Source organism: Physella acuta, unplaced genomic scaffold (genome assembly GCF_028476545.2).
Source record: "Physella acuta isolate Inbredline_101_S28 unplaced genomic scaffold, ASM2847654v3 ptg000059l, whole genome shotgun sequence".
Classification (NCBI taxonomy): domain Eukaryota; kingdom Metazoa; phylum Mollusca; class Gastropoda; family Physidae; genus Physella; species Physella acuta.
In genome coordinates this window covers 1-15307 of record NW_026731579.1, presented here as the reverse complement: position 1 = coordinate 15307, position 15307 = coordinate 1, and the positions used below count along the sequence as shown (strand labels likewise).

Genomic DNA, 15307 nt, shown 5'->3' with positions numbered 1-15307 from the left:
GGTCCCATTTTATTTGACTAGAGAGTTGAGTTATACCCCCTGACAAGGTCCCATTTTATTTGACTAGAGAGTTGAGTTATACCCCCTGACAAGGTCCCATTTTATTTGACTAGAGAGTTGAGTTATACCCCCTGACAAGGTCTTATGAGAACTCTGTAAACATTTCTCCAGCCGCAAATACCATACCCGGTAACAAAGCCGGACACCCGGAAACAGATCCGGTAGCCGGAAACAGAGACGGACTGAAAGAGGTACGGGATTTCCCCCATGAAAACAAAGCTGAATAGCGAACAAACAAAAGCTTAGGATTGATTTTATTGAAGTTTTTGGTGATTGTCTTGCTTAATACTTTTACAATTGATTGTCGTACTCGTAAAATTGATTGTCACCCAGTCAGGTATACAATATACAGATAAAATCGTGTAAAAGTCGAATATTGCCAATTATTCTTTGGGAAAAAATATATCATGATTTTTTAAATAAAAATCAAAGCATGAATTTTTACAATTTTAAAATATGTAGAATATTTTAAATAATCCTAGAATGTAAATTAATTTTAAAAATAATCTGAATAGCAATAATCTTGAAATAGCTCTGAATAAATGCACCGTTTACATCTAGAGGACACGGGAAGGTAATTAATAAATGATCGTAGTTGACCAAATTGAAGAGTGAACATGTCTAACTATGTTTGCATTTAGAAATGTTTGTCTGCTTTTGTCTGCTTGACTACTGGGCAAAGATTTTCGAACTAAAAAATAAAATTTAAATGATTTTTTTTTCCAAACTAAAACAAATGGACCGTGCACATATTATGTAACAAAAACATCTAATACACCACGGGATATATAATGTTATACAACAATTTTACAGGACACCCTCCATATTATATAGTAAATCCACACCCCCCCTTTCCTCTTAGACAAAGAACCTTCAATTTTTTTTTTATAAACACTGTTTCTATAATTTGTGCCTAAGAACTATTCTATTTATATTTATACCTACAAATGCCATAGCCCTTTAGGAAATAGATCATTAAACAAGAAGCTAACAGTGGGCAATTAGAAAAAAAGGGAAATTTATTTAAATATCAACAACCTTGTGACAGTTCTTGACCATTTAACATAATTTATTAACAATCCCCATCAACGTATTCTGAGTTACATAATATTTGCACGAATCATAATACAGTGAGACAGAAAGCCAAAAAGGTACATAATATTTGCACGAATCGTAATACAGTAAGACAGGAAGACTAAATTAGATTTTTAAAAAACTGTCCTAGTTTTGAACAAGGGTTAAAATTCCTGACACATTCTTCAGGTTCCACGAGGTCTGCAGAGGTCATCTAGCGTGTGACGTCATCTAGTTGGCGCCGATGACGTGGACACTGTCGTCATGCTCGTAACGTTCGGTGGGGCTGGCGTGTAGTTCCGCCTCGTCCACGGGACGACGCAGGAAGAAGAAGAGGACGGCGATGGCGAAACAGGCGGAGGCGATCATGTGGAACACCAACATCAACGTCAGCACGATGTTCTTCTGCAAGTCAAAACACCAGGTCAGCTTGTTCATCCACCATGACATGCCACCACATACAAGATTTGGTTGGAACATGTTTTCTTATTTTGTTTACCAAAACCTTAAATAATCTTCATAAAATATAATGGCTATAGCAAAAAGCAAGGGTAGGCCGCTTCACTTTGTAAGGGCTTTAACATAATGGCAAGATTTTCAGTGAACTGTAGTGCGACCATACACAATTAAAGTGGGAATGTAAACTTCGCTTGTTCAGACTACACGTCATAGCTATAGTACAGTTCTTGTCCAGAGTTTCTTCCAGGCATCTCTTCGGGGGGACGAAGCCCCCCCCCGAAATTTTTTTACCGCCCCCTTAAACGAAATGAAATTTTATATAATTTATATAGAAAATATTTACTTTTAACAGTGTCCGCCCCCCCCCCCCCGAAGAAAGTCTACCGCCCCCCCCGAAAATTCCAAGTGAGACAACTCTAGCACTGACCCTGCGATGGGCAGTGATCTTGTCCTCCTCCTCCACCTCCTTGTCGTATGAGGAACCTCCCTGTCCGGCCATACTGGGCACCTCACTACTGGACATGTCCGTCATGTTGAGGTCGTAGCTGCGCTTGTTTTCTACACTCAGGTGTGGTGTAGAGAAAGGTACAGTACTACATGTAGTTTACAATACACTTACTTTACACTATTTACATGTAATTTACAGTACTACATGTAATTTACAGTACTTACACTTAATTTACAGTACTTACACTTAATTTACAGTACTTACACTTAATTACAGTACTACATGTAATGCATATAACACGTTATCTATCACCTAGGTAAACAACTTACTACAACATATATGACCTATGATGGTACCACACCAACAACTTACTACAACATCTACGACCTATGATGGTACAACACCAATAACTTACACCACCAACTTACTACACCATCTTTGACCTGATATTATACCACACCGATAACTTACTACAATATCTATGATGGTACCACACCAACAACTTACTACAACATCTATGACCTATGCTACCACACCATCAACTTACTACAACATCTATAATGGTACCACACCACCAACTTACTACAACATCTTTGACCTTATATGGTACCACACCATCAACTTACTACACCATCTTTGACCTTATATGGTACCACACCACCAACTTACTACAACTTCTACATCTATATCCTATGACCTATTGTGCCACACCATCAACTTACTACAACATCTACATCTACAGCAGCCACAGGACAAGCCGAAGATGAAGGGCACCAAACGGATGAGGATCTCCATCAAGAGGTGGTAGGCGATGAAGGCGAAGACGACATAGATAGCCTCGATGTCGGACTGGGATTTGTTCAGGTCAAGGCCGATCAGAATGAGGGCGACTGAAACAAAGAGTAAACGAGTACAACATGTTAGAATGAGGGCGACTGAAACAAAGAGTAAACGAGTACGACAGGTCAGAATAAGCTCAGCATGTTGGTCGGCATTGTCTGATTGATACGCAGTCATTATATGGAGGCATAATTTTATGAGAGAATGAGACAGGTCAGTTGGTCACTCACTAGATAGGATCCAGGCTAGTTGGCCAATGCCCCAGTGGATGCGGTTAAAATGTTTGCGGGACGGCGCCTTAATGTCAGGTCTAAACAGGGCCATCAGGGGCTACATTAGGATAAGGTCAGGTGTGTTAAAATATGACATTTGGACACGTTGAAGTTCATATATGACATTTTAAACAAGTTAAAGTTAAAATATGACATTTGGACATGCTAAATATGACATTTTAAACAAGTTAAAGTTAAAATTTGACATTTGGACACGTTCAAGTTCATATATGACATTTTAACAAGTTAAAATTAAAATATTACATTTGTACGTGTTTATGTTAAAATATGACATTTGGAAGTGTTTATGTTAAAACATGACATTTAGACACGTTAAAGTTTATATATGACATTTTTTAACAAGTTAAAGTTAAAATATGACATTTGGACGTGTTAATTTTAGATTCTGAAATGTTGAAAAGATAACGTTAAAAAATGACACTGACAAGGCTAACTTACATTAACAAAGGTCATTAGAAATTCGGCTTACAATAATAAAAGTCATGACAATGTTGACTTACATTAACGAAGGTAATGACGATCAACACAAGACCTATGGGCGGATGTAGCATGCGGTACCAGCTCTTCTCAGACGGGGTATCTGGAATCTATGGTCAGTCGGTTAAAACTTGAGGTTAGTGGGTTAAAACAGTCATTTAAAATCTGAATTCAATCGGTTAAACAAAGACATGTGTTAATCTGCCACCCACCTAACAAAGACAGTTAATCTGCCACCCACCTAACAAAGACAGTTAATCTGCCACCCACCTAACAAAGACAGTTAATCTGCCACCCACCTAACAAAGACAGTTAATCTGCCACCCACCTAACAAAGACAGTTAATCTGCCACCCACCTAACAAAGACAGTTAATCTGCCACCCACCTAACAAAGACTTACGTTAACCTGCCACCCACCTAACAAACACGTTAATCTTCCACCCACTACTCTAAGTCTACAGGACAAAACTTACTTTGCTGTAGCCTTTGGACTCCACCAAGACCAAAATAAATCCCAACAGGGTCAAGAGGGCAGTCATGGTCATACAGAAGCGGTGGACCTGCTCAGGTAAGGATACGGCTAGTTTAAATGTCTACAGGTGGGAATGTGTTGTGATTGCTGAAGTAACGAGATGGCTAGTTAAAATGTTGTGGTCATACAGAAGCGGTGGACCTGCTCAGGTAACATATGGCTAGTTAAAATGTCTACAGGTGGGAATGTGTTGTGATTGCTGAGGTAACGAGATGGCTAGTTAAAATGTCTACAGGTGGGAATGGGTTGTGATTGCTGAAGTAACGAGATGGCTAGTTAAAATGTCTACAGGTGGAATGTGTTGTGATTGCTGAAGTAACGAGATGGCTAGTTAAAATGTCGTGTAATAAAGGTATGAATGTGTTCAATTGTAATAGCTGAGATAACGAGATGGCTAGTTAATTATTCGTGTAATACAGGTGGGAATGTGGTCATTTGGAATTGCTGAGTTAACGACATGGCTAGTTAATTATTCGTGTAATGCAGGTGGGAATGTGGTCATTTGGAAATGCTGAGGTAACGAGATGGCTAGTTAAAATGTCGTGTAACAAGTGAACTGACGTGACATCACACTAGACAAATGACGTGACATCACACAAGACAGCTGATGTGACACGACACAAGACAACTGACGTGACACCACACTAGACAAATGACGTGACACCACACACGACAACTGACGTGACACCACACACGACAACTGACGTGACACCACACACGACAACTGACGTGACACCACACACGACAACTGACGTGACACCACACAAGACAACTGACGTGACACCACACAAGACAACTGACGTGACACCACACAAAAGTTAACTGACGTGACACCACACTAGACAACTGACGTGACACCACACAAGACAACTGACGTGACACCACACAAGACAACTGACGTGACACCACACAAAAGTTAACTGACGTGACACCACACTAGACAAATGACGTGACACCACACAAGACAGCTGACGTGACACCACACAAGACAGCTGATGTGACACCGCACAAGACAACTGACGTGACACCACACAAGACAAATGACGTGACACCACACAAGACAACTGACGTGACACCACACAAGACAACTGACGTGACACCACACATGACAGCTGACGTGACACCATACAAGACAACTGACGCGACACCACACCAGACAACTGACGTGACACCACACAAAAGTTAACTGACGTGACACCACACAAGACAACTGACGTGACACCACACAAAAGTTAACTGACGTGACACCGCACAAGACAACTGACGTGACACCACACAAGACAGCTGACGTGACACCACACAAGACAACTGACGTGACACCACACAAAAGTTAACTGACGTGACACCACACAAGACAACTGACGTGACACCATACAAGACAACTGACGTGACACCACACCAGACAACTGACGTGACACCACACCAGACAACTGACGTGACACCACACAAAAGTTAACTGACGTGACACCACACAAAAGTTCACTAACGTGAAACCACACAAGACAACTGACGTGACACCACACAAGACAACTGACGTGACACTACACAAGTTCACTGACGTGACACCACACTAGACAAATGACGTGACACCACACAAGACAACTGACGTGACACTACACAAGTTCACTGACGTGACACCACACTAGACAAATGACGTGACACCACACAAGACAACTGACGTGACACCACACAAGACAACTGACGTGACATCACACAAGACAGCTGATGTGACACGACACAAGTTCACTGACGTGACACCACACAAGACAACTGACGTGACACCACACAAGACAACTGACGTGACACCACACATGACAACTGACGTGAAACACACAAGAGAAGACAACTGACGTGACACTACACAAGTTCACTGACGTGAAACCACACAAGAAAGGACAATTAACGTGACACCACACAAAAGTTCACTAACGTGAAACCACACTAGCAGCCCGTATGGTTTGGAGTTGTTGAACATGGAGCGGCCGTGACGAGCGATGAACAGACCGGAGCTTGCAAACAACATCCAGGCAAAGGTCATGGACGTTCCTGCAAAAGTCAAAAATGGCTGGCTGTGAGTTTTTTGTTAATTTTTAAATTTTCGTCATGTTAGGCAAGGTTTTTAAAATGTTCCTTTCATTTTGTTAGAGAAATTCATGGTGTCTACATCATAATTGAATCGTCAGAAAAATATTACATCTCTTTCATTCCATTTTTAGTTCACAATTATCGATACATTATACAAAGAGGTTAAATTGTTATTGTCATATTACTAAACCTGCTCAGCTAACTTAATTGCTAATTATTTAAAATTAAGACCGGAATTTTATTTCCACCGAGCCAAGATACAGTGAATGTTATAGTGAATCATCCACGGGTTATCAGATATTGTGAATTTTTTCCACCCAATACAAATAAAATGATAATTGTTTCGATTAGTTCCCACAAACAAGAAATGCAATAGAAGTAGGAAGTAAAAATATGAGAAGAAGAAACGGATGTAGATCTATAATATTTAATGAGAGTATAAACCTTAACTTATCTATGTCTTAAGTTTGTGTGTAGTTTAAATATGTGTTACAGTCTGTTCTTAATCAATAATTTTAATACTTGTGTCTACATTTGCAAATATAATTTCCATTTCACAATAGATTAAATTTAAATCTAATTACGCCTATTTCCAAAAAATATAACAATACATTAACTGTTATTAAATTAATTAGCAATCAATAGTCAAAACATATGGAAGTTTGCTAATACATTTTGTATCTTTATTGATTATTTTTCAAGCAATCTTTTAAATACATAATTAAAAGAAAATATTAAATGTTTTTAAATAAATATTCATAAGGCGAGAAATATATTTTGTGCAAATCTTTCATGCACTAAAATACATTGCAATAAATTCTTTGGTTTTTTGAAGGAGGAAAATACTCTTGCAAAAATAGATTGAGACAGTTTTATGAGACTAAAAAAACTTAACAACAGTTATAATGAGATAAATAAAACTTGACAATAATTTAAACGAGACCAAAATACTTCGAGACAAATAAATCTTGACAATAAATTTAATGACACTAATAAGAATTATTTAACGAGGATAGAGTCCTACTTTATAAAAGGGATAAAATGATGAAGAAAAAAACCCAAATATGTTTAAATCTTAATCTTGTTCCCTTTAGAAAATACCGACAGATCAACCATAGACCTGTATATCAAAATATCTAGAAAGCATTTAGAATGTATTAGTGATGGAAATATTCAAATAACCAGGATGTAGGTAAGACATACTTGATGGAATTTTTTTTCTAAAGACAAAAAAAATCTTAGTAGCTAATCACATGAAATTGGCTTAATGTCATAATTTTTGTACTAAATATTTTCTTTTATTGCATTAAAAAAACAACAGTTCAGGTTTACATATACAAATTAGACCCTTAAAAATTGATTGTTTAAAAAAAGCGTATTTAATTAAATGTATCTAAATAATATCGTTTTTTTACGTTTGAATTATTATTTGGCTTATACACGTATAATGAGAAAGCTCCTGAAATATATTTTGTTGCCATCTAATTTAAATGGTGCGTTTATAAAAAGAGTATTCGCCCCTCATTGAAGACACAGAGTTAGTTCCCCTGCCGAGCCAGCATCCAGCACTAACTTGAAGACAAGGAGAGGGAGATAGCGACCACCACGACGAGCAGAACTAAGAGAGAAAGAAAAATAGGATCAGAACAGGGCGGGAAAAAGAATCGGAACAGAAACGGAGTCATTAAAATAAACTTAGATTTTACACACAGAGATAGTAAACTGATTTATTCCTGCTGATAAATACAATTTTTTCTGGTGGAAATGTGTTTTCTTTTTTAATTTCCATTTACGATGAATTTAGTCTTCCTATTTCTAATCCAATTTTAGTTTTCAAAATTCGTTAAAAGTAGAAGATACAGTTTTGATATCATCCACAAAAAACAGCTTTGACTTAAATTTTAACTTTATTGTGATGTTAAGAGGTTAGTCTAAATTTAAAACCCTGACCCTTAATTTAAATCCCAAAACCGAGAAAGAAAATGTTAAAGCCTTTACCATGAGAATTGACCAAATTGTTAACAAATCTTACCGTGAGCTTTGACCAAAATGTTAACAACCCTTACCATGAAATTTGACCAAAATGTTAACAAATCTTACCGTGAAATTTGACCAAAATGTTAACAAACCTTACCATGAGATTTGACTAAAATGTTAACAACCCTTACCATGAGATTTGACCAAATTGTTAACAAATCTTACCGTGAGCTTTGACCATGGGATAGACCGGCCCGGCCCCGCCCTTTACACTCCCGATTGACTGGAAACTGATTTTCTCTGAGGAGACTTTGGGTAACTTTTCGTAGGAGTGGGGGAATTTGTTACCTGAAATAAAAGTTTTGGGTAACATTTCGTAGGAGTGGGGGAATTTGTTACCTGAAATACAAGTTTTGGGTAACTTTTCGTGGGGAATTTGTTACCTGAAACATACGTTATGGGTAAGTTATGTGTCACACAGCTTTAGCTAGGCGTAGCCAAAAGCCTCACATAAACTCACCTGAGACAGTCTCACCTAGACTCACCTGAGACAGCCTCACCTAGACACCTGAGACAGCCTCACCTAGACTCACCTGAGACAGCCTCACCTAGACTCACCTGAGACAGCCTCACCTAGACTCACCTGAGACAGCCTCACCTAGACTCACCTGAGACAGCCTCACATAGACTCACCTGAGACAGCCACACCTAGACTCACCTTAGACAGCATAGACTCACCTGAGACAGCCACACCTAGACTCACCTTAGACAGCATAGACTCACCTGAGACAGCCTCTCCTAGACTCACCTGAGACAGTCTCACCTAGACTCACCTGAAACAGTCTCACATAGACTCCCCTGAGACAGCATAGACTCACCTGAGACTGTCTCACCTAGACTCACCTTAGACAGTCTCACCTAGACTCACCGGAGACAGCCTCATCTAGACTCACCTGAGACAGTTTCACCTAGACTCACCCGAGACAGCCTCACCTGAGACAGTCTCACCTAGACTCACTTGAGGCAGTCTCACCTAGACTCACCTGAGACAGCCTCACCTAGACTCACCTGAGACAACCTCACCTAAACTCACCTGAGACAGCCTCACCTAGACTCACCTGAGACAGTCTCACCTAGACTCACCTGAGACAGTCTCACCTAGACTCACCTGAGACAACCTCACCTAGACTCACCTGAGACAGTCTTACCTAGACTCACCTGAGACAGTCTCACCTAGACTCACCTGAGACAACCTCACCTAGACTCACCTGAGACAGCCTCACATAGACTCACCTGAGACAGCATAGACTCACCTGAGACAGCCTCCCCTAGAATCACCTGAGACACTCACCTGAGACAGCCTCACCGTATGCGACCATCAGGTAATAAGATTTACTCAGGTCGTAGACCTTGGGCTCCCGGGGGTACTGCGTCTTACGGTCAAAGCTGCACTCAATGACCCCGTCTCGTACTGACCCCTCAGCGTTGTGTATGCCTGCATGTTTCTGGAAGGTCAAAGGTCAAACCATGGAACAGTTTACCTACATTTTATTAAGCCTATTTGTACATGCAGCTAATAAAATCTCGAATGTCCCCGACCCCCCCCCCTCTATTAGTTCGACCCCCCCCCTATAGACCCACGTACGGGTTAAAGTGTGGGTAAAATAGCCGCGAATGATTAGTGGTATGGGAGTGACCTATTTAGCTAATTATGATTGAGTGAGATTGGACTAACTTAATTAGCTCATTATGATTGAGTGAGATTGAACTAACTTAATTAGCTCATTATGATTGAGTGAGATTGGACTAACTTAATTAGCTCATTATGATTGAGTGAGATTGAACTAACTTAATTAGCTCATTATGATTGAGTGAGATTGTAGTGACTTAATGAGCTAATTATGATTGAGTGAGATTGTAGTGACTTAATGAGCTAATTATGATTGAGTGAGATTGTAGTGACTTAATGAGCTAATTATGATTGAGTGAGATGAGAGTGATTAAATTAGCTCATTATGATTGAGTGAGATGAGAGTGATTTAATTAGCTCATTATGATTGAAGTGTGAAAAGAATGCCTAGTTAGCCACGCCCACGACCTACGTCATCAGGGTAGTCGTTGTACTGGCCCGTATTGTATGAGGTCTTGACCTGGACAGTGCCAGCATCCATCACACACTCCATGACACTGTCGTCTCCCTGGTGATGGGCAGGTGAACAGTGGGGTTAGAGGTTACAGGGCAAGGTTAGGGGTTAGAGGTTACAGGTCAAGGTTAGAGGTCAAGGTTAGATGACATGGGGTTGTTAGAGGATATAGGGCAAGGTTAGGGGGAAGTAGGTCTGAGGTTATAGGACATGGTTAGAGGTTATAGAGCAAGGTTGTATTGCTTCAGTTATAGTTGCACAAGTCAAGCAAACCTTCCATGCAATTGTATCAGTGCGAGGTACCCTACCATTGTAACACTGTGGGATACCTTACAATTGTAACACTGTGGGATACCTTACAATTGTAACACTGTGGGATACCTTACCATTGTATCAGTGTGGAGTACCTTACCATTGTATCAGTGTGGGGTACCTTACAATTGTAACACTGTGGGATGCCTTACCATTGTATCAGTGTGGGGTACCTTACCATTGTATCAGTGTGGGGTACCTTACCATCGTAACACTGTGGGATGCCTTACCATTGTATCAGTGTGGGGTACTTTACCATTGTATAGTGTGGGGTACTTTACCATTGTATAGTGTGGGGTACCTTACCATTGTATCAGTGTGGAGTACCTTACCATTGTATCAGTGTGGGGTACCTTACCATTGTAACACTTTGGGGTACCTTACCATTGTATCAGTATCCTACCATTGCAAGATTTTCAATGATCGATTAGATATAGGGCTAATCAACTCAGACAATTGGCCAGATACATGTGACGTGCCTACCATGTACTGGTCATGTGACAGGCCCAGAGATATCCATTGGTCAGATGTGGACGGCGTCTTGAAGAGGAACTGGAAGTGGACAGTGTCCGGCTGATACAGCCAGGAAATGACGTAGGTGCAGGGTCCCCCACCGGAGCAGTCGTGGTAGCAGCCCTTGGTCTTGCCGCACTGGGGGTCAACGGTCACCACCCCGGGGTTCTGGAGAGTTGGAATAGTCAAAGAGGGGGGGGGGGGTCAGTTAATGGGGATATATTTTACTCTTATATATAAATCAAATGCTAAATTTCACACTAGAGTTATACAAACCGGCTACGACATAGACATCATAGTCATACGTAACTGTCTGCTACGGATATAGTAGCTGTTGGTGATGTTGTGTTACTTATCTGCTACACAGAAGGTTATAAGAATTCGATCTAGTAGCTGTTGGTGATGGTGTGTTACTTTAATGTTTTCCATCTCCACCTGGTGTTAGCTACGTTTTACACCTATTTAACACACGGATGCCAGGACATCTACTGTCATACCCGCTGTAGCAGGACTATTACCCCCCCCCTCCCCGCATCGCCGCCTTATTACCCCCATTCATACCCCCCCCCCCCCCCCCCGTCCATTTACCCAGCAGCAGGCATTATTTAGGCACTCCTTTAGGAAAAGTGTTACATATCGATACTGGAAAGAGGCCATATAAGGTGTGTTAAAACGAAAGTAGCAATCCAAATTGAACAATGTGGATTCTGTGATAAGTTAGGGTTAGGGCTACAACTGGTACAAGGCAAGGGTTAGGGAATAGGTTAGGGTAAGGCCGTTTTCTGGAGGGAAAAGGTTTATTCTATAGTTCTATTAGTTCCCTTCTGTGGCCTTCTATGGGAGGCCTAGGCAAGGATACGAGTTAACACTTATTCCATACTCAACCGCTCCATTTCAGAATTCTGTAAAATGCCCAGGTTCTCACTTGGCTGGTAACATGTACTGAGGGTATTATGGAGGAGGGGGAGGGGCATATTTCATGACTATATTCCTGCTCACTTTCAACTAAATGTCGTGTTCAAAGATTAAGGTTGGTGATGCTGTATTCTACCATCTAATGACGTAATCTAATTCTTTCTTTGTAATGTCCGTTGACACTCTCAAAAGTTCGGTCCATTTGTCTACAAATGCCGTGGCTTAACTATTATTAGTCGTAAGCCTAATGAACCTTTTAGCTTTTTAAACTTGAGACTTCGACTGTTTGTGGCATATCGACACAAAGAAAAAAAACAACCATTCACAACAAATAATAATAAATAAATAAAAAGAGCTTGTGCAATTTTTGTTTGTTTATTGAAGATATGGATAAAATATATGAGCAATTTTAGGTATAAATGGAAACAAAAGTATGAACAAATGGTGAAACAAATTAAACGTAGAATGGAGTTTTGACTAGAGTTGGAAATTTTATTTTCCATTTGAATTTCAATAAACAAAACAAAAATATCGCACAAGCTTGTCATAAAAAATTAATTTAAGATTTAAAATAATTCCAACTTGGTCAAATTTCCATTCCAAGATTACATGCGTCGTTTAAAAAAAGACTAAATTAATAATTGACATAGGTGGATTGAATTTATCTGGCTACAAAAGTTAGTAGACTAAATACGTCACAGTTGAGCTACCATATAGTTTTGGTGGTGTGTGTGTGTGGGTGTAATGGGGGGGGGGGGGGGGTGGATACAATCAGATGGTAAGGTCGCTAAAGTCACTAAAGTAAGGTCTGTAAAGTAAGGACCGTAAAGTAAGGTCTCCAAAGATAAGTCTGTAAATTAATATTACTGTAAAGTAATATCACTAAAGTAATTTCTGTAAGGTCCCTAAAGTTAGGTCACTAAGGTCTCTATGATATGTAAATTATGTAGTCTCGAAAGTAAAGTGCTGAAAGTTAAGCCCCAAGCAATATCACTAACGTTAGGTCCCTAATGTAGCATTTCTAAAGTAAGGTCTGTAAAGTAAGATCTCTAAAGTAGGGCCACTAAGGTACGGTCCATATGTTAAGGTCCCTAATTCAAAGTTAAGTAAGGTCTGTAAAGTAAGGTCAATCTAGTAATGTTCCTCTATTAGGTCCCTAAAGTACAGTCCCTAAAGTAGGAGTAAGGTCACTACAGTAAGGTCTCTGTGGTTACGGTGAGCGTGATATAAAATAAAATAAAACTAAAACAAAGATTGACGTCTAGAGCTCTGCTAGAGGCAGCCATCTACCAGTAGCAAACTAAACAGAGCGCTGACCAGCAGAGTCAGTCCCACCTGGGTGTTGACTCCTGTGTTTTTGCGTGGCGTCGTTGCCATGAAGGGCGTGGTCGTCATGCCTCCAAGACGGGGCGTGGTTAGCATCCCCGGCATGATGGGCGTGGTCTGTCCTGCCGCACCAATGGAGATCTCAGCCGATGGGATCTGTGTCCAGAACACAGACTTCTCTTGGACCACAGTGGCCCTGTGGGAGATGGCGAGTAGGTGAGGGGCGTGGCGAGTAGGTGAGGGGCGTGGCGTGAGGGGCGTGGTGAGTAGGTGAGGGGCGTGGTGAGTAGGTGAGGGGCGTGGCGAGTAGGTGAGGGGCGTGGCGAGTATATGAGGGGCGTGGTGAGTAGGTGAGGGGCTTGGCAATTATGTGAGGGGCGTGGCGAATAGTTAAAGGGCGTGGCCATGTGGGAGATGGCGAATAGGTGAGAGGCGTGGTGAATATGTGAGGGGCGTGGTGGATATGTGAGGGACTTGGTAAATATGTGAGAGGCGTGGCGAATAGGTGAGGGGCGTTGCGAAGTTGGTGATGGGTGTGGCGAATAGGTGAGGGTCGTGGCGAATATACGAGAGGCGGGGCGAAAATGAGAGGGGCATTTCGAAAATATGAGGGACGTGGGGAATGTGTGAGAGGCATTTCGAATATATGATAGATATGGCGAAATCTTAGATATATAGCGAATACTTGAGAGACGAGGTGAAATCTGGAAGTAAAAAACAAGATGGTGACGTGGTTCTCTCGTGACCTTGACCCCAGGGGAGGGAGCAACCAATACTCACACGAACTGTAAAGGGGTGGGGGCGACGTTGGCTGGCACCGTCCACACGGCCTTGACCGTGGTCTTCGGCTCTGGGCTGATGTGTGTTAGACCTTGTTTCTGGACAAACAAACAAATAAGAGTGAAATCTGAGTGTAGGTCGATTCAGTTGAGATGGGTGTAAAAATTAGAGAACTAGACCTAGTCTAGTCAAACAAAAACATCGGTGATCAGGTACTCACATCGCACTTAGGCTGACCCAGAGGGGTAGCCTGGAATTCTCCAGGGATAAAATTTCCACCTTGCTTTACTCGAAGAAAAAATCCTTTGAAATTACTGGATCCGCTAATTGTTACTGGAAAAACAAATTGAATTACATGATGTTTAATGTATCAACAAGTCAACATTCAATGTCTGTTTAAATCCTGTCACCTAATTTTTCGATTACGTAACCTCACTATCATTGAACCTCCCCGCCACATTAACTTCCCACCACACAACCTCCCCACCCTACAACCTCCCCACCACACAACCTCCCCAACCTAACACCTTCCCAACACATACGCCACCACACAACCTCCCCACCACACAACCTCCCCACCAAATAACCTCCCCACCACACAACCTCCCCACCACACAACCTCCCCAACCTAATACCTCCCCACCACACACGCCACCACACAACCTCCCCAACACACAACATCCCCACCACGCAACCTCCCCACCACACAACCTCCCCACCACACAACCTCCCCACCCACACAACCTCCCCACCTCCCCACCACACAACCACCCCACCACACAACCTTCACACCACACAACCTCCCCACCTCCCCACCACACAACCTCCACAACATACAACCTCCCCACCACACAACCTCCCCACCACACAACCTCCCCACCACGTGACTCACCTTCTATTTGTTCACCAGGGGCAACATTTGTTTTTGTTGTGGTGACCTTGAAGGGGGGCTGTGAGGTTTGTGCGGGGACGCCGTGGCCGGGCATCAGGGTGCCACACGCCCCTTCTGGCGCCCCACTGCTGTATGCCTGGGTGACCTCCACCAGACCCAGACAAACTAACATAACGTAC

General features: G+C 41.5%; 1 protein-coding gene across 1 annotated transcript; it reads right to left on the bottom strand.

The window, feature by feature from the left end:
* Positions 1 to 306: 306 nt before the first annotated feature.
* Positions 307 to 15300, bottom strand: LOC131948606 (ferric-chelate reductase 1). The gene is made up of 15 exons (XM_059310213.1): positions 15129 to 15300; positions 14457 to 14569; positions 14237 to 14334; positions 13466 to 13652; positions 11186 to 11383; positions 10349 to 10444; positions 9598 to 9751; positions 8472 to 8594; positions 6115 to 6230; positions 4126 to 4212; positions 3675 to 3761; positions 3112 to 3211; positions 2764 to 2931; positions 2021 to 2151; positions 307 to 1539 (listed from the first exon to the last, which is right to left on the bottom strand). Exons 1-15 carry the CDS (start codon positions 15298 to 15300, stop codon positions 1366 to 1368), a joined length of 2004 nt encoding a protein of 667 aa, XP_059166196.1. The 3' UTR covers positions 307 to 1365.
* Between the last annotated feature and the right edge of the window lie 7 nt (positions 15301 to 15307).

Excerpts from the sequence above, each read along its gene's own strand:
- LOC131948606 (XM_059310213.1), bottom strand. The coding sequence starts at position 15,300 with ATGTTAGTTTGTCTGGGTCTGGTGGAGGTCACCCAGGCATACAGCAGT. Across the intron at positions 14,335-14,456 it reads TGGGTCAGCCTAAGTGCGAT|AAACAAGGTCTAACACACAT; the intron begins GTGAGTACCTGA and ends TTGTTTGTCCAG. Across the intron at positions 4,213-6,114 it reads GGCTGCTAGTGTGGTTTCAC|GTCCACCGCTTCTGTATGAC; the intron begins GTTAGTGAACTT and ends TTACCTGAGCAG.